General features: G+C 42.5%; 1 protein-coding gene across 2 annotated transcripts in view; it reads right to left on the bottom strand.

Moving 5' to 3' along the window:
• Positions 1–21094, bottom strand: part of tubgcp3 (tubulin gamma complex component 3) — a 131281-nt gene extending 110187 nt beyond the window's left edge. The window contains exons 1-3 of one of the 2 annotated variants that reach the window (XM_068034161.1): positions 20819–21094; positions 16293–16400; positions 15151–15218 (exon numbers count right to left, since the gene is read on the bottom strand). In XM_068034161.1, coding sequence (XP_067890262.1) covers positions 15151–15218; positions 16293–16400; positions 20819–20894 — 252 coding nt within the window. In that variant the 5' untranslated portion in view covers positions 20895–21094. The remainder of the gene's footprint in view (positions 1–15150; positions 15219–16292; positions 16401–20818) is intronic. The other variant, XM_068034160.1, reaches the window with a different exon arrangement.
• Positions 21095–25559: the final 4465 nt, after the last annotated feature.

The raw sequence follows: 25559 nt of genomic DNA, 5'->3' as shown, positions 1-25559 counted from the left end.
GTTTTTTTGAGGATGTTACTAACAGAATTGATTAAGGGGAGTCGGTGGACGTCGTATACTTGGATTTTCAGAAGGCTTTTGATCAAGTCCCCCACAGGAGGTTGGTTAGCAAAATTAAAGCACATGGGATAGGAGGTAATATACGGGCATGGATTAAGGATTGGTTAACAGGCAGAAAACAAAGAGTAGGAATAAATGGGTTATTCTCGTGTTGGCAGGCTGTGACTTGTGAGGTATCCCAAGGGATCAGTACTTGTGCCCCAGCTGTTCACAATATATATCTCAAATGATTTGGATGTGGGAACCAAACGTAATCTTTCCAAGTTCACAGATGACACAAAACTAGGTGGGAAAGCGTGTTGCGAGGAAGATGCAAAGTGGCTTCAAGGGGATTTGCAAAGACTTAGTGAGTGGGCAAGAACATGGCAGGTGGAATATAATGTGGAAAAATGTGAGGTTATCCACTTTGGTAGGAGGAACAGATGCGCAGAGTATTTCTTAAATGGTAAGAGATTAGAAAGTGTAGACGTACAAAAGGACCTAGGTGTCCTCATCAATAAGTCACTGAAAACTAACATGCAGGTGCAACAAGCAATTAGGAAGGCTAATTGTATGTTAGCTTTTATCGCAAGAGGATACGAGTACAGGAGTAGTGAAGTCTTGCTTCAATTGTCTCAAACCTTGGTTAGATCACGCCTGGGAGTACTGTGTGCAGTTTTGGTCCCCTTACTAAAGGCCTGCTACCCGACCCGAACCCGACGGCACGTGTCCAGTTCAAGTTGGGTCGGGCCGGACACACACGGTAACTGCTCTGCCGGTAAGTATTAAAAATAAAAAAACTTTTAAAAAAAAAAACTTACCCGAGCTGGGAGTCCGAGATGAAACGGAGTCTGTGCAGTGAGCGAGTGACGCCACTATGACATCATCACACATGCGCTGCAGCTTCATGGAGCTTCCCAGTCGGAAGGTAAATAAAGGGATGATTGGGTCGGGCTCGGGTCCGCTGTGCATCGGTCGGGTTGTTTTTCCTGACCCGAGCAGGCCTTTACCCCTTGCCTTACAAAGGATATTATTGCCATAGAGGGAGTGCAACGAAGATTCACCAGACTGGTTCCCAGGATGGCAGGACTGTCCTATGAAGAGAGAGTGGGGGAATTGAGTCTGTATTCTTCAGAGTTTCAAAGAATGAGAGGTGATCGCATTGAAACCTACAACATAATTAAAAGGATAGACAGGGTAGATGCAGCTAAGATGTTTCCCCTGGTAAGGGAGTCTAGAACTAGGAGACACAATTTCAAAATAAGGGGACAGATGAGGTGAAATTTCTTTACTCAGAGGGTTGTGAATCTTTGGAATTCTCTCGCCAAGCAAGCTGTGGAAAATCATTCATTGAGTATGTTTAAAGCAGAGATTGACAGATTTCTAAATACCAATGACATAAAGGGATATGGGGATAGTGTGGGAAAAAGGCATTGAAGTGGATGATCAGCCATGATCGTATAGAATGGCGGAGCAGGCTCGATGGGCTGAATGGCCTAATCCTGTTCCTATGTTTAGTTTTGAAATGTTCAACCTATCCCCAGCCTCACAGTTTTATCTGCACTTTTCAGATTTCAAGAGAAAAACTGGACTCTTCGCTTTTTAGCCTGTTTAAAGATTTTCTGAATTTTACAGCATTTGCATTATGGTCCAATGAAAACCCAAGTACAATTTCCAAACAGTAACCCTAATGGGATACCAATAGGTACTCCCTGGTAAACTGAGCACAAATGGATTGAGACACCAAAATACCGTAGATCATGGCATATAAGTCGACCTTTGAAGCCTCCAAATATCGTTACAAAAACAGGGTTGACTCATATGCCTAGTATAAAATGCGATCTGCCAGTGTGGGTGGTCACCATTTTGAAATGTGAAAAAACCATAATGATAATTCATATTAAATCAATGCGGCATGGTTTATTGAATAAATTAATTCTACAATACTATCTTTAACTACAATTAAAGCATTTTAAAACATGTCAAATTCATCGTCTTCGGCATTCGACTCAAAGGGTTCATCAAATTCATTGAGTCATTTTGGCTATGGCATCATCATAAGGATCCCACTCTGGATCAGATGTAACGCTTTCAGATCCACAATCATCCCTCCACAACAAATCATCTGCCCCTCCACCCACTGAATTGGACATTCTGAATTTTTGAACGATCCAATGACAGTTTGTGCACTAATAGCATCCCACAATTTGATAACAAAACCCACACAAAACATCAAATGGGACAGCGAGTACTCTTTATGAAGATTTTTTTCGCCGTCAACCATCTACCTATTCCATTCGGGGTGAACATGATCCTTGAATGGCTTGTTGAGGCACACACTCAAAGGCTGAACTACAGATGTTAGACCCCTGCTAGTATAGCTGCAATGTGGGTATTATTTCTTCACAGGCCCTTCCTGTCCTCTTGATCTCAATCAGTTATACGGGATCTGAACATGACCCACACAAATAAGCTCCATTCTTTATGTAGGCCACTGGGATGCCAATTCCACACATCATTAATCCATAACTTTACACCATCCTCATCCATCCAGCCATCACCACAACCATGCACAGAAACTCCTGCAGGGCACTTGATGCTCGGCATGGTTTTATGTTTGAAAATTACCGTGGGCTTTAACTTTGTTCCATCAGCCATGCAGGCTAGTACCACCATGAATCTGGTCGTCTTCGATCTGCAGTTTTCACTGGAACCTTTTGCACCTTTCCATTCCACAGTTCGGTCGCTGGGCATATTGAAATACATGGCTGTTTCATTCATGTTGCCAATGGGGTATAATGGGTACTCGTGTTTTTGCAGCTGTCTGAAGAAGAATTGCTGGAAACTGGTCATTTTGGCATCGAGGAATTTTGGTAGTATCTGAGCAATCTTGGTCTTCTGCTGCAACGCTAGACACTTTTGTTTGTTAGAACGGCTACACCAACTAGCTGTTGCTCTGAAATCTTTGCTGGACTCCGGATTTGATCTAGCCCACTTAAGTGTGTATATACGCATTGCATTTCTGGTGACGATGTAACCATTGGCGATTTGAGGACCTATTCCAATACATGTTTCTCAGGATCAGGCCTGTGCCTGGTCCCTGTTCTCACGGCACATTTGGACTTAGGCAACTTCTTTCACCTTCCATTCTCACACCTGTTTTTCACTAACACCAAATTCCCTCGCTGTAGCACAGTTATTTGTCGAGTTAGCAAAAGTTACGACTTTTAGCTTGAAACCAGCTTTATACTTAATTCGTTTTGCTGGAGCACCCATTTCTCTTCGTCACTCACCACGCGGGGTCTGCTCTGTGCTGGCAGGTCTGAAACACCCACGCATCTTTGCAACACAGCCCATAATCACCTGCTTGATCCCTTATAACTGGGCACAAGGGAAGTAAAACATACATTTATGCGGCGGAAATTGACACTGCCTGCTAATACAATTGTAGCACATTGTGGTTGAAAAGGGGGGCCAACTTATACGCCAAATATATGCCAAAAACATTATTTTGGGGGCTGGAAAAATGGGGTTATCTTGTATGCCAGTCGATTTGCACGCTGCGATCTATAGTAGCTGTAATTTAAACTTAACCAGGGCATTGCAGAAAAGGAATGCCATCACAAGATCAGAAACACTGAATTGACTGCACAAACTCATGCCACTTGCTTTTTAAGCCCTTGCTGCATTTCAGGGGTTTTTGATCATTTTTCCATCTAAAGGATTTGAGAGTTACTTTTTAAAAAAAAAAAATTAAAGTATCTTTTCACAAATTTTCTAAAAAGGCACTTGGATAAAAGATGGTTAATATGCTAAATGGAAGTTGCTTCCATATGGAAACTAAACAGGAATCAATTTGCTTGCTTGTTTTGGTAATGAACAGGCTCCATATGCCTGTTGTGTTGGGAAAGACCTATCCACCCTTGCCTGTAAGTGAACTAAGGGAAATAAAGAGAGAAGGACACAGGATTTTCCAAACAGGAAGGTTGCAAAGGCAATCAGATGTGTTGAAAAGTAGGGCGTTTGGCAGCAAGAAAGAGCATAAAAGAGTTCAGACTGACATCAACAGATTAGCTGAATGATCTAGATGGCAGGTACAATTTAATGTGGATAGTATGAAGTTATGGGCTCTGGGAAGAAACCAACAAGTGAGAGCATGCACTTAATGGAAAGGTACTGAAGATTGTGGATGGACAAGGAGACCGAAAGGTTCAAATACATAATTCCCTGGAAGTATGACCATAGGTAAAGCCATAAAAAGTCAACAGCTTTTGAGTTTTATTAATAGGACCATGGAGTACCAGAGTAAGGAAGTGATGATGAGTATGTAGAAACCATTGGTTAGGCCACAGTTAGAAACTGTGTGCAGTTCTGGTGCCCCATTATAAAAAGGACATTAAAACCATTGAAGACAAAGTGTAGATTCACCAGAATGATGCCAGGAATGAGAAATTATATGAGGAGACACTTGAAATACTGGAACTACTTCCCTGCAGCAGAGAAGGCCAACAGGAGTTATTGAAAATTAGAAAGGATTTTGATAGCTTGGACACAGAAAGACTGCTTTTGTTGGTGAGTCAACGATAAGTGGATTATCAATTTAAAATCATTATGTGGAGCAAGAGGTTAGAAGAAATTTCTTTTTACCAAGGGGGTTGTTACAGATTGGAATGCTTCACCACAGGGAGTGGTTGAGGCAGAGGCCATTGCATCATTTTGGGGATATGGTTAAATATTAGCAGGAATATATAGGATGACAGGGAAGAAAGTAGGTCAGTGGGATTGTTTTAAATTGCTTCAGCAAAGAGCCACACAGACATGGTGGTCTGAATGGCCTACTTTTGCGATGTAAACTTTAATGGTTCCAAAAGCAATTTACTGCGTTTGGGGTCGAATGTTCAACCCAGACTATGCCTACTCCTGCTCTTAATTCATATGTACCCTATACTTGAATGGTGTTACAGGTTATAGTTCATGATAAACTCATTCATCTTATGGAAACTAGACTGTTGGGGAAAAACTTGAACTGCAACAGATGTCACCCAGACTTAACATCCACATGCCCCAACTACTAGGATAGCAACTGTTACCCAACCTAGTCAATCCTGAATGAAACAGGGGATGCCTGCATAGAGCACTGGCTGCAAAGGTTCAAGTGAACTGACTCAAACAGGTGACCCTTGATGGCACTAGGTCAAGTATATACAGCCACAACAATCCATCCCTTCAGCAGGGCAAAGGCAGGTCTTTGACCACTGTGAATTGCTCCAGAGGTAGAAAGAGTTTCTGCCAGAATTATGCCTCCAGGAACACTAGGTTGTGTGGGGTTGTAGATGGGACTTCTCAAAAGGTGGCTACGAGGTCCAGGGGACGAACAGCATCCAACATTTATTGTTCAGCTACACATGACGATGCTAGACAAAAGGCTTTTATGAGTCAGGATCCTGTAAGTATATCCATATAGGTGAAGCATACCAAAATACATGATTGAAATCCCAGATGGTTATCAATGGCAAATGACAGCACTTTTTCCCTTGGATGATGAATCTAAGGATCTTTCAAGGGCTCTCCTTTCTGATCATCTGGAAATGTCAGGCTGGAGAGATATGAGTGAGTGCTCCAGAGGTGTTACCAGGCCTTCTTTTGTTACTCCTGCTATGAGATCGGCTGTCGTTGGTATGTCACGCTCGTCCATCTTGCGCCATCCTCACATATCCACTGTAGTTCGTCTGCAACTGCTCTCCGACATCAGTCATCCAACTACGCCTTGCTCAACCCCTCTTTCTGCTGCCCTAAACTTTCCTCTCTGGAAGAGATCTCTGTAGCTTTTCTGCTCTGATGAAATGGCCAAAATACTGACATTTTCTTTTCTGGATGTCACTTTTTAAAGGGTTCTTTTTTCTCAAGTACCTCTTCATTTGTCTTATGGACTGTATAAGGAATTTTAAGCATACGTCTTAGCATCCACATTTCAAAAGCCTCTATTTTCTTCCACTTATTGTCTAGGTTTCTGAGACATACAGGAAAGTGGATAGAAAGTAGCATCTTGAGTTTTTCCTGGTTAAAAGCTTGAGATTTCTTGTTGTTAACACATCCTTCATCCTCACGGAACTACTTCTGGCTATCTATCCTTCTTCTGACTTTGGCATCGCATCTACTATCTTGTGAACTTTTGTCCTAAATAGACAGACCTATCTACTTGTTCCAGTGTGACACCATGCACTTCAATTTTCACTCTGGTTTCTTCAAATGTATTCCTTCTAACTACCATTGTTTTTATCTTTTTGGTGTTCATACTCAGTCCATAGTCTAATCATCTAGATTTTATTTGATCTATATTTTGTAGGCCTCTTCTGATTCTACAACTAGCAGTGTTGTGTTCTTGCCTCCAATTTATACACCTGGAAGTACACCTGGTCTCAGTAGAGGCTCTGGATAAATCTCACATCTTTACTGTCAATGTCACATTTCAACAAGACGTCTATTAGCTTTTGGTGATAAGCACGATTGAACGTGTTTTTATAACCTATAAGGCATATGTAAATGTTCTTGTTTACTTGTAGATATTTCTCAAAGATTGTTCTTAGGTTAAATATTCCCTCTCTTGTTCCTATTCCAGGTCTAAATCCAGACTGCGTTTTACCAATTTCTGCTATAAATCAGATGCATCTAACAAGGGTAACAGAGTAATCATGGGGGAATTCATTCTACTTATAGACTGGGTAAAACTAATTAGCACTAATGCTGTGGAGAACAAATTCCTGGAATGAATATGAGATGGCTTTCTAGAACAGTATGTTGAGGAACCAACTAGAGAATGGACTATTTTAGATCTGGCATTGTGCAATGAGAAAGGGCTAATTAACAATCTTGTTGCAGGGGAGCCTTTAGGGATGAGTGACCATATGATAGAATTGTACAATAAGTTTGAAAGTGATGCAGTTCAATCCAAAACTAGGGTCTTAAATCTAAACAAAGGAAACTATGAAGGTATGAGTGTAAGTTGGCTGTGGTAGACTAGGAAACTACATTAGAAAGTATGACGGTAGAGAGGCAATGACTGGCATTTAAAGAATTAATACATGGTTTATAACAAATTTACATTCCTTGGAGGCACAAAAGCCCAGCAGGAAAAGTGATCCAACTATGGCTAAGAAGAGAAGTTAAAGATTGTATTGAATGCAAGGAAGAGCCTTATAAAGTTGCCAAAAAAGTAGCAAGCCTGAAGGTTGGGAGCATTTTAGAATTCAGCAAAGGAGGACCAAGAAACTGATAAAGACAAAAAAAAAACAGAATATGAAAGTAAACTAGCTGGAAACATAAAAACAGACCGTAAAAGCTTCTGTAGATATGAAAAAAAGAGAAAGATTAGCAAAGACAAATGCAGGCCCATTACAGGCAGAGACAGGGGAATTTATAATAGGGATTAAGGAAATGGCAGAGAAACTAAACAAATACTTTGTGTCTGTCTCTCTATACAGAGGAAGAAACAAAAAACCTCCCAGGAATACTAGAGAACCAAGAGACTAGCGAGAAAGAACAACTGAAAGAAATAAGTACTGGCAAAAAAGTAGTACTGAAGAAATTAATGGGATTGAAAATTGATAAATCCCCTGGACCTGATGATCATCCAGTGTGTTGAAAGAGGTGGTTGTAGAGAGTGGATGCATTGGTGATCATCTTCCAAAATTCTATAAATTTTGGAGCAGTTCCTGAAGATTGGAAGGTAGCCCCAAAAAGAGGAAGAGAGAAAAAGGGGAACTGCAGACCTGTTAGCCTATCAGCAGTACAGAAAATGCTACAATCTATTATAAAGGATGTGATAACTGGACACTTAGAAAATAATGGTAGGATTGGGCAGAGTCAACATGGATTCCCCCACAAGAGGTTAGTAAGCAAAATTAGAGCGCATGGGATTGGGGGTAATATACTGGGATGGATTGAGAATTGGTTAACAGACAGAAAGAATAAAACAGGTCATTCCCAGATTGGCAGGCTGTGGCTAGAGGGGAACCACCAGGATCAGTGCTTGGGCCCCAGCTATTCACAATCGATATCAATGATATCGATGTGGGGACCAAATGTAATATTTCCAAGTTTGGTAGTACAGAACTTGAGTATTGCTGAAAATAGCGATATGTTGTCGAAGCTTTTCTTCTTGCACTCATCAGGACAATCCACAAGAATACCAATGTAAGGGAAAACAACAACTTTATACTGTATGAGTAGAGAGTGCTGATTGGTATGCAAGTGAACTCTGATTGATAGAGGCGTTGCCATGGAGAATGCACAGCTTATAGTGACTGACAGTGAACTGCCAAGCTTTGTTTGGAATTTAAACCAGGCAGCTTGACGCTGATAGGTCAAGGCATTGCCCTGAGGAATGAACCAGCAAATGGCTATCATTTACTTTGTTTAGCTGAAACAGGCGCAATGTTTGTACATATTCTGGCTAAGTGAGTAAGCAAGAACATGTCAGATGGAATACAATGGGGGAAAATGTAATGCTTTCCGCTTTGGTAGGAAAATCAGAAATTCAAAGTATTTCTGAAATGGTGAGAGATTGGGAAGTATTGATGTCCAAAGGAACTTGGGTGTCCTTGTTTATAAGTCATTGAAAGCCAACATGTAAGTGCAGCAAGCAATTAGGAAGGCAAATGGTATGTTGGCCTTTATTGCAAGCTGATTTGAGTACAGGAGTAAAGAAGTCTTGATGCAATTCTATAGAGCCTCAGTGAGACCACACCTGGAGTATTGTGTACAGTTTTGGTCTCCGACCTAAGGAAGGATATACTTGCCATAGAGGGAGTGCAACAATGGTTCACCAGACTGATTCCTGGGATGGCGGGACTGTCCTATGAGGAAAGATTGAGGAGACTGGGCCTGTATCCTCTAGCGTTTAGAAGAATGAGAAGTGATCTCATTGAAGCATATCAAACTCTTACAGGGCTCGACAGGGTTGATGCAGGGAGGATGGGAAGTATCTGGAACCAAGGGATACAGTCTCAGATTAAGAGGTAGGCCATTTGGGACTGAAATGATGAGGGAATTTCTTCATTCAGGGGGTGGCACATCTTTGGAATTCTTTACACAAGAGGGCTGTGGAGACTCAGTCACTGAATATGTTCAAGGAAGAGATCAATAGATTTCTAGCTATTAAAGTATCAAGGATATGGGGATAATGTGGGAAAATGGCGTTGAGGTAGATGATCAGCCATGATCTAGTTGAATTGCGGAGCAGGTTCGATGGGCCGAATAGCGTACTCCCACTCCTATTTCCTATGATCTCAAATAAAAACCTAAACATCAGATGGATTTCAAAGATCCATTAAAAAGTAAAGATTGGATACACACTCCCATCAGGAACTCTCAGAATTGTGTAGAAAATGAACTTGCAACATTAAATTGAACAGTGTAACACTCCACAGTGGGAGTGCTCCACTCTCCAAAACTTTAGGAACAATGTGAAGCTTAAGCAAAACTAAGTAAAATAAAAGGAAGATTGAAAGAACTAAAAAGGCCTACAGAACTTTGAAGAAATAGGCAAAAACAAATTTAATAAGAAAGCACCAAAGAAAATTGAAAGTCCAAGGGGATCAAGGTGATGGAAAACTATACTGAAAAATACGAGCAGGAAAACTTGATGATGAACCAAGGCAAGGAAAGAGGAAGCAAAACTAAAAAGTCAGAGCATGACTGCCCCCCTTTTTTTCCCCTCTCTTTTTAGTGTTACAAAATAAAACCAAAAAAAAAAGTATTTTTTATTTTTATTTCATTTTATTTTAATTTGTTTCATCATTACACTTTTTTTAAATCATGTGCCTGCCCACTTTTTTTTTCATGTTTTGCTTTTGGCTAGTGCTTTCATTATTGTCATTTAATATCCTCTCTGCACTAACGCTTTATATTTCACCACACCATTAACACACTCTTTGTCTTATGACCTCCTTGTCAGTTATTCTCTGTGACCCTCTGTCTTATCAACAACTTCCCATTTGTTCTCTTTTGCCCCACCCCCACTTTATTTGCTTAAAACCTATCACATTTCCAACCTTTGCCAGTTCTGATGAAAGGTCACTGAACTGAAAGGTTATCTCTGCTTCTCTCTCCACAGATGCTGCCAGACCTGCTGAGTATTTCCGGCATTTTTTGATTTTATTTCAGATTTTCAGCATCTGCAATATTTTGCTTTTTTTTTTAAAAAGGAAAGAGGAAGAGTTGGACTGCAGCAAAAAATGTAAAAGAAACATCCAAGGGAAAAGGAAATTGTAAAAGCAGCATGCAGGGAAGTTTAACAAAATAATACTTAAAAGTAGGCAATAAAGAAAGGTAAAATCGAAAAAGGTAGAATCTTAGAGAATTGAATTTACTGGCAAAAGTAAAATTAAAACAAAGTGACTCCTGACATCCCAGTGGCCTGCTGATGTCAGAGTGCTCCAAGCTGCGCACATGCGCAAAAAGGTCTCCTGCGCTGAGATGCTGCGTATGCGCAGCCTATGCTCTCCCCCCTCGGCCACTCACTCCAGGCTGTTTGCTCCTTGCTCCCCCGCGCCTCCCCATCCTTCCAGACACTAGCTCTAGGCCGCGGGCCACTTCCCTCCTCTCGGCCATTCGCTCCGCCCGAAGAAGCAAAGCGGGCTGCGAGGGGTGACGGGGCGATGTAGGAGTGAGTGGCTGAGAGGAGGGAAGCAATGCGGCCTGGAGCTAGCGTCTGGAGGGATGGGGCCGGTGGGGCAATGGGGGAAAAGAGAGGGGCCGGAGAGCGGAATGGGGGGTAGTGAGCGGCTGGAGAGCAGGAAGGCACTGAAGCCTCACAGAATTATGGAGGGTGCTCAGCACTGTCAGAGATGCAGTCCTTCTGATAAGACTTTAAACAGCATAATGCTCTCCATGTATCAAACATGTCCATTGTGTGTCGCCATGGGTTAAAGTTGTTTTTCTGTGATAAATTGAGCAGTGCCATCTTTAATCCTGGCAGCAGCCTGAAAGCCGCAGATGGTGACATTTAAGTGGATGAGGCTGCATCTGTGCATGTGCTAGTACAGCGCCACCTAGTGGTTGTGTTGTCAACAACCACAGCCAGGGGAAAATGGGACACCAAGAGACACTGAAATATGGGACACCAAGAGACACTGAATCAAAATAGGCAACAAGTGAAGTATGACAAGAATGGAGGTTATGAGGTGAGTTTGCTGGGGGACATATGAATGAGAAACAGGTGAAGATGCATGAATTGCCTTTTGACCTTTAAGCTTAATGACTCGGCTTTAGAAAGGAAATTACAGAAACTGAGAAGTGCAGACAAAAATAAGGGGATTATAGAGGACAAGAGGATAGTACTAGCCTCGATAAGAGAGTTATCATGGGTCAGTGAAAAGGCTGAGCTAGCATTAGATCTCAAGAGCACATCAGCAGGGATCAGAGCTGGAGACTGGTCCACCTAGGATCCCAATTACCATGAAATATAAACGAATGTGGTGTGAACCAAGGAAATAAAGCTAACGGATAGATTAAGGTGGGTAAAAATAGAAAGAAAGGTCAGGAACCTCGTGTCGAGATTACAATCAGGAACCAGCAATGTAGAAGGGAACAAGGTCACAGAAAAGGTAGCTAGAAAACCAGAGAAGTCACCTGCGAGGATTGACAGCATGAATATGAAATTGGCGAAGGGACAGAAAGCAGTGAGTGGCAGTGAACAGCTGTTTTTCAGACTGGAGGGAGGTAGATAGTGGTGTTCCACAGGAGTCAGTACGAGGACCACTGCTCTGTTTGATATATATTCATGACTTGGACTTAGGTTTACAAGGTATCATTTCAAAGTTTGCAGATGACATGAAACTCAGAAATGTAATAAACAGTGAGAAGTATAGTAACAGACTTCAGGAGGACGTCGACAGGCTGGTGAAATGGGAAGACACAAGGCAGCTGAAATTTAACAGAGAAGTGTGAAGTGATTCATTTTGGTACTATTCGTACTAAATGGTACTATTTTAAAGGAACAGAGAAAGCTGGGGGTGCACATACCCAAATCTTTGAAGGTGACTGGTTAAGTTGAGAAGGCTGTTTAAAAGGCAGATGGGATCCTTGGCCTTATAAATAGAGGTAGAAAATATGAAAGCAAGGAAATCACACTAAATCTTTCTAAAACAATGATTAGGTCTCAGCTGGAGTACTGTGTCCAATTCTGGGCCGCACAATTTGGGAAAGATATCGAGGCCTTAGAAAGGGTGCAGAGGAAATTTATTAGAATGGTACCATAGATGAAAGACTTCAATTGCATGGAAAAATTACAGAAACTGAAGTTTTTCTTAGAGCAGACAAGGTTAAGGGGAGTTTTGATAGAGGTGTTCAAAACCTTTGAGACAGCAAATAAGGAAAAATTGTTTCCAGTGGCAGAAGAGTCAGTACCCAGAGAATATAGATATAAGCTAATTGGCAAAAGAACCATTTTTACACTGGGGATTATGATCTTGAATGTGTTGCCTGAAAGGGTGGTGAAAGCAAATTCAATAGTATCTTGCAAAAGAGAATTGGATGAATACATGAAAAGGAAAGTTTTGTAGGGCCATGGGGGAAAAGAGCAGGGAGAATGGGACTAATTGGATAGCGCTTTCAAAGAGCTGTCACAGGGACAAAAGGCTGAATAGCCTCTTTTTTTTTTAAAACTGTACAATGATTCTAAGTCACAGAGAGACTTTAATCATAGGGGACCCTGTCTAGGAAATGAAAAACCACTAATGTCATACCGAAAATACCTACAGGTATCCTAGAACTAGAGCAGTAAATATTGAAGAACGGTTAGAAGGGATACTGAAAGGGATGGGTAGGGGCTCAGTGATGTAGTCCATGAAGGGCCAAACAACAGAGAAATAAGATGGGGCCTTAAAAGCCACATATGTAACAATCACCCAAAAATGCTTATGTGAGGAATGCAAAGTAATGACCCCTTGTATACTTGCACCTAGATCAAGAGGCGACAAAGAGACTTGAAGAATGTTGAGATAGAAATTGAGAATCTTGACACTCGAAAGTTTGGAAGTGCAGGAGGAAACCAGATCCCAGGATATACAAAAGTCATCTGGAGGGTATGGCCACAGAAACTGTGACACATGTCGGAACCCTGAGATCATGAAAAGGCATACTGGGAGCCATTAAAACAGACAGATCTATATTAAGTTACATATAGATGAATGCCAGAAGCATTGCGAATAAGATATTGGATTTCGAGGCGGTTATGGCAGGAGTAAATTATCATGTAATAAGAATATCAGGAATATGGCTAATTCCAGGGAATGGGAATATACCAAAATGAGTATAGAATGTTCACAAAATATAACAGTAGTCAGAACAGGAAATGCCATACCCAAATGTTCCAGACACCTGGGATACAAAAACTGATCCTGTGGGAGGTACAAATATTCACAAGAGATTCACTCGTCTGGATCGACTTCTATGAGAACAACTTGCATTTACATAGTACCTTTAATGTAATAAAAAGTCCCATGGCACTTCACAGGATCGTTATCAAACTAAATTTGACACTTCCCCACGTAAGGAGATATTAGGACAGATAGCCAAAAGCTTGGTCAAAAAGGTAGGTTTTAAGGGCTGTCTTAAAAGAGAGGTAGCGAGGTTTAGTGGGGGAATTCCAGAGCTTAGAGTCTAGGCAGATGAAGGCAGGGCCGCCACTGGTGGAGCAGTGGAATTTAGGGATGCCCCAGAGTTCAGATTTAGAGAAGTGCAGAGATCTTGGAGGGTTGTAGGGCAGGAGGAGGTTAAAGAGACAGGGAGGGGCAAGGCCTGGCCGTGGAGGTATTTGAAAACGAGGGTGAGAATTTTAAAATTAAGGTGTTGTCAGACCAGGAGCAAATGTAGATCAGCCAGCAGTCATGGTTTGCTCTATGAAAAGATAGATGAGATATAAATGACTGAAATGTTATTTTAATAGCAGATTTCAATTAATCAAGCATAAACTGGGGAAGCCCAAGCAGTTTAGGGGCAGAGTTAAATGTAATGCATGACTGCTTCATGACTCAGTGCACCAGGAAAGCTGAAAAAGGCAGTGCTCATCTTGACCTGCTATGCGTAACTGACACAGACAACAGAGAGGAAATAGAAGTCTCGGGTAGACAGCATCCACACGTTTAACATGATCTGGGATTCAGATGTATCAAAAGCGAGGAGCCAGATACATATATTAAAAAATAAATTATCAAAGAAATGATGGGGCATCCAAAAGAAAAGGCTAGCTGGAGATTCAACACACTTCAGCAGAACGCAAGTGGAACACCTTTAAAAGCAGAAAGCTGTGCATGTGGGTTAAACAGATACCTAGATTTAAGAAGCTCAAACTAAATAAACATAATCTGATTTCTCTGTTAATCCATTTTAGATGTGAAACATGTGTATAAATCTTACAAATCCAGCAAGTGAAAAAGGATAGGGGCCCACTGGGATGAATAGAAGAATGTGCAGTAATTGGGTGATGAGAGGGGCAAAAGACAGACATGAAAAAAACATAACTGCAGAGGGCAGTCAGGGAATAGGCGAGACCATAAAAGATGCAAATTGGCTTGAAACAGTGGATAAGCACAAAATAGTAAACATTCTAATAGCTTCCTCGAACTATTCACAAACGGAGAATGAATAACCGTCAGCAGCAACCCAAGTAAAATTAATGAACTAAATTATAAATGGAAGTGCTAGACAAGGAAAATGGGCTGAAAACAGATAGATGCCCAGGGTTAAATGATATTTATCTCTTTTTATCCCAGGGTGCTAAAAGAGCGAGAATATAGGAGATACTGAATTATGACTGAATCAGTAGAAACCAGGGAGGTACCAGTAGATTGGAAACAGATTATATGGTGCACACATGTTTAAAAAGGATGACAAAACAGACAAAGGCAACTACAGACTCATTAGTTTTACTTCCATTCCTTGTAAAACACTGATAGAAGGGTAGTATGCCTACTTGCTGCTGCAGTTCTCCACATAGCAAGATTCAGCATCAAGCAGAGGCACCAGAGACTGGACACTCAAGCACGGGACGTCAGGGAGGAATGCATCTTACTAGTTTACTTCCATACAACTGAACTATTCAATTCTTACCTGTGACTGCAGCTTACGGTGAAGTTCTGAGTACAAAGCAGCATCTGCCTCCCTCCTCTGCCTCACCACTGCAAGAGAGAGCATTATCTCTGTGAAAATTTCATCTTCAAAAACTGTAAACCACCAGTTTATGAAGCTATGCACTCCACTTCACTTCTATACATCAATGGTCAAGAGACTTGGATTTTCACTAATTTCTAAATATGATCTAAAGAAGTTTTAATGAAAGATCAGAAGAAGGCTTTAACTGCATCAAAATCCATTCAAACCACTGAACTTGTGGTTGAAGGTTTTACTTAAGTTGCTGTCCTCCATATGCTACCCATTTCCTAACCATGTACAAGTTCATCGCTGGGGTCTTACATCTCTTGCAGCTGAGACACTGGAAAGGGCGACAGCTTCTTCACCAGAAGGCAGGCAAGGATGCTATTTACTCCCCACAGCAGGGAGGTGCTGGGTTTCAGTCTGGAATCTCCTCACACTAGAACAATTGAACCAGGAACCTAGGAAACTTGCGTTATTCTGTTCCACAGTATGCTTTCATTAAAGTGAATTGCAACATCAGTGAAGAACGAAACATACGAGGCTTCATAAGGGATAATCGGAAATACCATACAATCATAACGTGGGAATAAAAATGCTCTTCATTCTTGTGAGCCCATCCTTACATTTAGGTCCGTTTCCAGTCTACTCTGAGGCTTTCTCCTTCATACTTTGATATGGAACCTACCCCCTCTACTCACCTTAGAATAAGGTATCATTTATTTTTGTTCCCAACTTTTAAGCAATTACTTGTTAAATGAACTAGGCGATTCACTGCACTAAAGGATGGTCTTATATTCATGTTAACCATTGCAAGGAGAGAGAAGGAGATGAGAATACCACACATGCACTTTTTAAAACAGAAGATTTTGCATGGTGTGATCTTATGCAAGGATAGAGGTAAACAAGGATGAATTATTAGAAGATTTTACCCGGTAAAGACAATTTGTGTCCACAGGTCTGATGAGGAATTAAATCAAACTACAATTTGGCCGTAAAAATGATAATACAGAAAATAAAGTTCCTATTTCAAGTGACCTCGATACTCTATGATACAGATTTTTCATACATTATTGAGCTGGTTAAAGAAGCCAACTTACTTTCTTTCTTGATCTTTTCAGCTACAAGAAATTCATCCCTTTCCACAGTGGGAGCAAAATTACTTCCAATTACTCTCACAGCATACTGGAACTGTTGAGCCACATCAGCTGTAAAACACAATTGCACATGGTAAAGACAATTCGGGCCCAATGGGAAATTAAGACAAACTACAACTTGGCCATAAAAACAAGGAGGACAAAAATGTTCCTGTTTCAAGTGACGCTGATCCTCTGCAATGTAGAATTCAGAAAAATAAAAGATGAAAGCTTTGTGCATAGACTCTTTCAGATACTCTCAGATCCATTGGAAGTATACTGTTCAGTGTATGTCTTCTTATTCAAGCTGAAAAATCTCACATTTCTCCATATTAAATGTAATCTCTCATCAATCCGTCTGATCTACTTGCATCTTTTATTTTTCTGAATACCCAATTCCAACATTTTCTGTTGTTTGAGCATTTGTAATACAGCAATAGTACAAAAAGGTGTGATGTAGAAATTTGTAGCGAGGCTTGGCGTGAAGTGTGATGGAAAGGAAATAGATTGTATAATGCTCTGTACTGCAGAGGATCAAGGTCACTTGAAATAGGAACATTTTTGTCTGTAATGTTGTTTTTATGGCCAGTTTGTAGTTTGTCTTAATTTCCCATCAGACCTGTGGATCTGTTTGCAGTTGCTTACACCTTCTTCACAGTAAACTGTATTCCATGTTTGTCTGTCTCCTCTTTTCCATTTAGATCATTTTCAGAGCAATGGTGCCAATACAGACCCCTAACCATCACCATTGCTCCCTGCCCTCCAATCCAAAAAATATCCATCGACCATCATTCTCTGCTTATGTTCCTTAACCAACTTCTTCCAATATGACCATTCCCTTCGATATCAAGCACCTTTATTTTATTGAAGAGCCCCTTGCACAGCATCTTAGCAAACATCTTTTAAAAATCCACACACAACCACACATCCACTTAATTTCCTTTATTGTTACACTTTGTTACTTCCTCAAAGAACCCCAAGATTTGTCAATCAAGGCTTGCCTTTTACAAATCCAATTTTCACACAGTGATGCCCCATAAACAGCAATAAGGGAATAAGATTGGGAAGTGTTGATGTCCAAAGAGACCTGGGTGTCCTTGTTCATGAGTCACTGAAAGCTAACCTGCAGGTGCAGCAAGCAACTGGGAATGCAAATGGTACATTGGCCTTTACTACACGAGGTTTTGAATACAGGAGTAAAGAAGTCTTGCTGCAATTGTATAGAACCTTGGTAAGACTGGAGTAGTGTGTTCAGTTTTGGTCGCCTTACCCAAGGAAGGATATATTGCCATAGAGGGAGCGCGACAAAGGTTCACCAGACTGATTCCAGGGATGGCGGGATTATCCTATGAGGAGAGATTGAGAAGGCTGGGTCTGTATTCTCTACAGTTTAGAAGAATGAGAGGTATCTCACCGAAGCATACAAAATTCCTACAGGGCTCGACAGGGTACATGCAGGAAAGATATTTCCCTTGGCTTGGGGTGGGGGGGCACTAGAACCTGGGAACACAATCTCAGAATAAGGGGTAGGCCAATTAGGACTGAGGTAAAGAGGAATTTCTTCACTCAGAGGGTGGTGAATCTTTGGAATTCTCTACCCTAGAGAGTAGTGGAGGCTGTCATTGAGTACGTTCAAGACAGAGATTGATAGATTTCTAGATATTAAAGCATCAAGGGATATGGGGAATGTGCAGAAAAATGGCACTGAGGTAGAAGATCAGCCATGATCAAGTTAAATGGCGGAGCAGGCTTAAGGGGCTGAATGGCCTACTTCTGCTCCTATTTACTATGTCCAAATAATCTTTTTAGTGACGTTGGTTGAAGAATAAATATTGGCTAGGACACAAAGGAGAACTCCTCTGCTTCTCTTTGAATAATGCCACACGATCTTTAATGTCCACCTGAGAAGGCAAACAGGGCCTAGGTTTAAAGTCTCATACGAAATACAGCACCTTTGACAGTGCAGCACTCCTTCAGTACTGCACTGGTAGTGTCAGTCTTGAATATATGCTCAAGTCTCTGGAGTGAGACTTGAACCTACAATTTTCCAACTCAGATGTCAGAGTGCTACTATTAGTTATTATGCGACAGTTGCTGTTCCTGAAATTTTTTTCTATTATCCTACAATTACCTATTTGTCCCACTTCATTCCTAGAACTGGATCCTATTAAATGAAAAACATATTGATTTAGAAAGCAGTCCCGGGCACATTGTAACAACCCTTCGGCCCAGCAGGCCCATGCGGTATTTATACTTCACAAAAGCCTCCCTCATCCTTCTTCATCCAACCAACTAGCATGTCCTTCTATCCCTTTCTCCCTCATGTGTTTATCTAGCTTCCCCTTAAATGAATCTATGCTATTCACCTCAATCACTCAATGTGGTAACAAGTTCCACATTCTCATCACTCTCTGGGTAAAGAAGTTTCTCTTGAATTCCCTATTGGAATTATTGATCACTATTTATGGACCGAGCTCTAGATCCCCACCACCACCCACGGTCACAGGTGGAAACATCTCTATGTCTGCCCTATCAAACCCTTTAATAATCTGAAAGACTTGTATCAGCTCAGTCTTCTCTTTTCGACAGCAAAGAGCCCAGGCTATTCAATCTTTCCTGATGTGTATAACCTCTTCAACCTGGTATTATCCTAAAAAATCTTTTATGCACCTTCGCCAGTGCCTCTCTATCCTCCTTATTTATTCTGAGGTGCAGAGGGATCTAGATGTTCTAGTGCATGAGTCACAAAAAATTAGTATGCAGGTACAGCAAGTAATGAAGACTTTGGAATGCTATCCTTTATTACGAGAGGAATTGAAAATAAAAGTAAGGATGTTATTCTTCAGTTATACGGGGCATTGGTGAGACCACATCTCGAATACTGTGTGCAGTTTTGGTCTCCTTATTTAAGGAACGATAATAAATGCGTTGGAGACAGTTCAGAGGAGGTTTACGAGATTGATACCTGGAATGAGCGGGTTGTCTTTTGAGGAAAGGTTGGACAGACTGGGCTTGTTTTCACTGGAGTTTAGAAGAGTGAGGGGAGACTTAATTAAGTATATAAGATCCTGAACTGTCTTGACAAAGTGGATGCGGAAAGGATGCCTCCTCTTGTGGGTGAGTCCAGAACTAGGGTGTACTGTTTGAAAATTGGAGGTTGCCCTTTTAGGACAGAGATGAGGAGAAATTGTTTCCCTGTGGGTTGTGTAACTTTGGAACGCTGAAGGTGGTGGAGGCAGGGTCATTGAATATTTTAAAGGCAGAGATAGATAGATTCTTGTTAGGCAAGGGAATCGGGGGTAGACGGGAGTGTGGAACTCGAGACACAAACAGATCAGCCATGATCTTATTGAATGGCGGAGCAGGCTCAAGGGGTCGAATGGCCTACTCCAGCTCCTAATTCGTATGCTTATAATATGAAGTCCAGAACTATTCACAGTACTCCGAGTGTGGTCTAACCAGTGTTTTATACAAGTGTAACATAACTTCTGCTTTCCAACACTATCCCTATCAAAACGAAACCCAGTGCTTTGTGTGTTCTTTTTAAGAAAAATGGCCTTATTAGCACGCAGCATGATTTTTAGTGATTTGTGTATCTGTACCCTCAGATCTCTCTGCTCCTCTACCTCATTAGGACACTTATTTCCCAAGGAATATATGGCCTCCTTATTTTTCCAGCTAAATGTACATCACACTTATCTATATTGAAGCTCATTTGCCAAATGTCCATTCTGCAAGTTTATTAATGTCTTCCTGTATTTTCTTGCATTCTTTCTTTGTATTAACTATTACCCAATATAATGGTGTCTGGAAATTACTAAATTGAACTTCCGATTCAAGAGTCCAAATCATTTTTAAATGGTCCCAGCACCGATCCCAAGGGCACACAACTTCCCACCTTTCATCAGTCTACGTAACTACCTGCAACCCGCACTTTATTTTCTGTTTTTTTAGCCAACATGTTATCCTTGCTTTCTTTGCTATTTCCATCACTTTTACCCAGACTGGTCCCAATGTTCCTGAAATCTCCTACACCATCTCTCCAGCTGAACATGTAATTCTTCCTATTCCTTACTATTACTCTTACTATCCCTGATTAGCACTAGGTAATAATTTTGAGCTTCCTGCTCTCTATCTTGACTCCTAATTGTTCAAACTCCCATTGCAGGTCTCTAATTTTATTCCTTCCTGTTGCAATGGCTCCTGACTTTTTTCTTTCTCCAACATCTTTGTCACCGGCGCTTACCCTGGGCGTTGGGAAGCAAGCCACGAATTCAAAACCCTCAGTGGTAGCTGCAAAAACCCCTGTCTGATTCCTGATTGCAGTCCCCAATCACTGGTCTGTTGCGGCGCCGCACTTAACCCTATGGCAAAGGTTGCGTTCGGTCTCACCGGGACCGAATCGTTATCCGCGCTTCTCTCCTTCGCGTATTCTGAACCAGACCCGCAAGTCGCTAGCTTCACCTGCCCTAGTTCCCGGCCCCACTCACCCTCATTGCGGCCCAGGATTCGGCAGCACAGGCTTTGGAGTAGCAGGTTCGGGGACTTGTGATCCACACTCGCCATCCGTCCCACCACCCGAGTGGGTTGTTCCCTCAGGCCCAGTCCCCGGATCCGATCCCCGCTCTCCCTCAGATCCGGTTCCCAGGTCCGATCTCCGGTCTTGGCTCTCCCTCCGTCCCAGTCCCGAGTCTCAATTTCTCTCAGGCACTAGCGGCGCCATTTTTTTTAAGAGCCCGCGGGATTGGAACGGAAGTGCAAGTTTTCACTTCCAGGTCAGAGATAAACCGCTGTTCAGGGAGAGGCGGTGTCATCGGGAGAGGATGGGCGGGATCAGAGTGATGGGCGGAGTCAGAATGAGGGGCGGGGTCATGGGAGGAGCCTGTGAAGGGAGGGGTCAGGGGAGGATTGGTGGGGTCAGTGAAGGGCTGGGTCAGCTTGAGGGGCGGAGCCAGGCAGTGTTTCCCCGGTAACCACCGTTCCTCCGGCCTGTTGAGGGTTGTGCTGGCTCTACTTGATCCTCCAGTAGTACCAAACCTTTGCCTCAGGCTGTGAGTATCTAATGCAGCATTTTTATGCTGAGATTTAAACATCCTACAAACTGTTTCCATGTGTTTCCACGCAGATGCTATTTTTTAATATATTCGCAGAATGTGGATGCTATTTGCTTTCGAGAAAGGTGATGGTGACAGCTGACAGCTTGTTAGGTCGTTTCAAAGGACAGTTCAGAGTCAACTACATTGCTGTGAGTCTGGAGACCCATATAGAAAGATTTGCATTTTCATAGTGTCCTTCATGACCACAGGATGGCCCAAAGCACTTTACAACCAATTAAGTACTTCTGAAGTGTCGTCACTGTTGCAAGAAATGCAGCAGCCAGTTTGCACATAGCAAGATCGCACAAACAACGATGTGATAATAACCACATAATCTGTTTTTGTGAAATAAAAACGGAAAGTGCTGGAAATACTCAGCAGTTTGGCAGCATCTGTGGAGAGAGAAAAAGAGTTAACTTTTCAGATCTATGATCTGAAATTGTGACTGCTTTCTGATGAAAGGTCACAGACCTGAAACATTAACTGTTTCTCTCTCCACAGATGCTGCCAGACCTGCTGAGTATTTTCCAGCACTTCCTGTTTTTATTTCAGATTTCCAGCATCTGCAGTATTTTGCTTTTATTATCTGTTTCTGTGATGTTGATTGAGGAATAAATATTGGGTAGGATATTGAGGATAACTGCTCTTCTTCGACATAGTGCCACGTGATCTGTTATATCCACCTTAGAGAACAGGCAGGCCCTCAGTTTAACATGTCACTCGAAAGACAGCACCTCGAACACTGCACTGTCAGCCTAAATTTTTGTGTGCAAGTCCCTGAAGTGGAACTTGAACCCACAACTTTCTGCCTTAGAAGTGAGAGTGCGACACACTGAGCCACAGCTGATACCTAGGGCAGGCCAGGTAAGGAGGGCAGATTTCCTTCTCTAAAGGGCATGAGTGAACCAGATGGATTTTTATGACAATCTGATAGTTCTATGGCATTTTTTTCTCTGTTTCATCTTAACGATTACCAAAATAATTGGTCACAATCTTAGAGGCCACTGTCTCAATCAAACTGTGCCTTTGCACTTCTAAGATTCTCTTCTGATCAAATTTCGGTCTGTTGCTAAAATGGTCGGCTTTAAGTTTGTTATCCTCTTTAGTCTATGTCTTGCTGACCGAGTGTCCTCGGTCTTTGTCATTCCGAAACTTGAGTAAAGGGAACCAAGGAAATGATTTACCTCCGATTCTGTTTCAGAATACTTTTAGGCATTCGTTACATTTCTTGTGATGTAAGTGTCTTGGTGCCTAATTGTCTAATCTCAAGCAGTCCCATGAACATAAAGCATTTGTAGGATGCTTTTTCAGAAAGGCTTTCCTTATAAAGGATTATACTGATTGAAAGCCAAAGGAAGATCAGAGATTTGTTTTTCAAAAACTTTCTTGGGAATTGAATCAATTTTGATGTTTTCAGAGACGAATCTCCATGGATCGATGCTTTTATTACAGCAGTCATAAACACAGGGCAGGCCAGCCAACTGATCATGTTGGCAACTTAGGCTTTCAGTGTTATAACCAAAAAACTATTGCCTTTTTAAGAATTCACAAATTTCAAAAGAATTTCACTTTTAACTTTATTCATACAAGAACACAGGAAATAGGAGCAGGAGTAGGTCATTCAGCCCTTCGAGTCCGCTCCATCATTCAGTGAGATCATGGCTGATCTTCTACTTCAACACCATTTTCCTGCACTCCCCCCATATCCCTTGATGAATTGCCAATAAAACAGTTGTGGATCAAAGACTGTCATCGGCTTCCTCTTGGGTCACTTCCCTAACCAAGAGGAAGCTGATGACAGTCTCTGATCCACAACTGTTTTATTAGCAATTCATAATTCAGTCCAAACATCAGTTCCCACTCTTTACTTCTGGACTAACTCTCTGACAGAAGCCACTCCCCCAACTGGCCAAAAACCCAGCCCTTAAGTGCAAAACTATAATGAGTATCACCTGCTCTTTATTAACACTGAAATGAGTTCTGTTTAATCAAAGGGACCAGCATTTTCAATATTGTCATGGGTGACACAACAATGGAGAAAGGCCGAAACAAAATATCTTTACTAACAAGTGCATTGCTTATACTGTGTAAATGAAGTGTGCCAGAATGTACCGATCATGGCTCCTCCCATTACATCATTGGCCTTTCGGAACTGCCAATGTATGGAATAACATCATTGCCATGTCAGTATCACTCATGTGCATCTCCACGGATGCAGTAACATGGACAATGGCTCAGTCTGCTGCTGCCAGTAATGGTGGATGCAAAGATGTTGTAGATGCGGACTGCTGCACAACAGGTGAATGAGGGTGCTGTGTGGCTTGCAGAGCCAACGGTGGTTCCTATGGCATGGAGAGTCTTTGATCAATAAGGCGCTGCCGTGCATCCCTAGCTCGCTGCTCGCCCTGCATGCGGCGCCTGGAGTCATCGGGAGAGAATGGGCAGGATCAGAGTGATGGGCGGAGTCTGGGGGATGTGCCTTTCCTGCTCTAAGTCCTCAGCGTCTGAAGATGAGTCCTGCTTATGTCTCTCCTCATCCTGCAAGGCCTCCCCCTATTGATTGTGTAGTTGTGCAGAGCACAGCAGACAGCAACAATGCGAGCTACCCTTTCCGGCTCGTACAGTAGGGCACCACCCGATCTATCCAGGCAGCGGAATTGCATTTTCAGCATGCCGATCGCCTGTTCAACGGTGGCTCTTGTAGCTCCATGGCTGGTGTTGTATCTCTCTTTTGCAGCAGTGGTGGGGTGTCTCACTGGTGTCAGGAGCCACGAATGCAAGGGGTAGCCCTTGTCTCCAAGAAGCCACCCCTCAATCTGAGCCGTTTCAGTGAACAGCACCGGCAGCTGGGACTGGCGCAGGATAAAGGCATCATGGCAGCTGCCTGGAAAGCAGGCACAGATCTGCATGAATCGTTTCCAGTAATCACATACGAGTTGAACATTGATTGAGTGGAAGCCCTTCTGGTCTACGTATTCAGCTGGTCACCCGACGGGAGCCTTGATGGCCACATGGGTGCAATCTATGACCCTTTGCACCTGTGGCAATTCCACAATGAGTTGAAACCGATGGCCCTCTGGGCCTGGATTTCAGGGTCCGTCATGAAGTGGATATAGTCACCAGCTCTCCGGTACAGGGCATCAGTGACCTCCCTGATGCAGCGGTGCACTGTGTGACCCCACAAAGGTCTCCGGTGGGCCCCTGAAATGATGCAGAGGCGTAAATATTGAGAGACGCTGTCATTTTGAGGGCCACAGGCATAGGATGTCTGCTGAAGCCCCTGGGCTGCAGGTCATTGTTCAGCACGGCACAGAGATGTGTCACCGCCTCTCTTGACATCCGCAGTTGCCTCTGACACTGGCGCTCTGACATCTGCAGGTATGTCATGCGGGACCTGTAGATGCACGGGGATCCGTAGTGGCGAGCTCTCCTTGGGTGCTGCTGCTCATGACCGGGGGCCTGTATGTGGGGGGCAACTGCCTGTTGGTTTTGCCTGCGGCTCATATGGATCCTCTCAAGAAGTGCATCAATGAATATTGGGTGAACTATCCCCATCTTCAAGTTGCAATTAAACTTGGTTCCTTCACTCTTTTAAAGGTTCCTGACAGGGTAGAGATTGATGTTGAGTGGTACATCAGGTGCTTTCATGCAGCAGCTATGTGGCATGACATGGCATTGCCTGTCTTAGCTCCCACTGAGTGGCACCGAATGACCACATAAAGATTGTACAAGCTGCATTGATTGGCTCACCAGACATATAAGCTTCACACGTCTACTGTTTCTGGCATCCTCCCCACGTACAGCGTGACTCGAGTGCCATTGCTCCTTCACTGACAAAGGCAATCAATGGCATAGAGCTGACAACCTTTACAGAGGGCGGAATCGCAGTGGCTCCCTACACGTCTGCAGACGTGGCCCCTGTAATCCCATCTCCCCTCCCACCTCCCTTCCAGTATGCAGAGTTTAGACCCCTGTATATCTGGACTTAACTGTTGAGTACTTCTGCTTCTGATGTTCCGTCGGCTTTTATGTTTGTGAACGTGATGGCTGCCCATTCAACGTAAAATGCGGAAGTGTGGAGCGAGAGGTAGTGGGATGCATAGTCAGGAGAGGTAAGTAGCACTTTGCATATGGT

This window comes from Heterodontus francisci, chromosome 6 (assembly GCF_036365525.1).
Source record: "Heterodontus francisci isolate sHetFra1 chromosome 6, sHetFra1.hap1, whole genome shotgun sequence".
Classification (NCBI taxonomy): domain Eukaryota; kingdom Metazoa; phylum Chordata; class Chondrichthyes; order Heterodontiformes; family Heterodontidae; genus Heterodontus; species Heterodontus francisci.
This window is presented reverse-complemented; position numbering and strand designations above follow the sequence as displayed.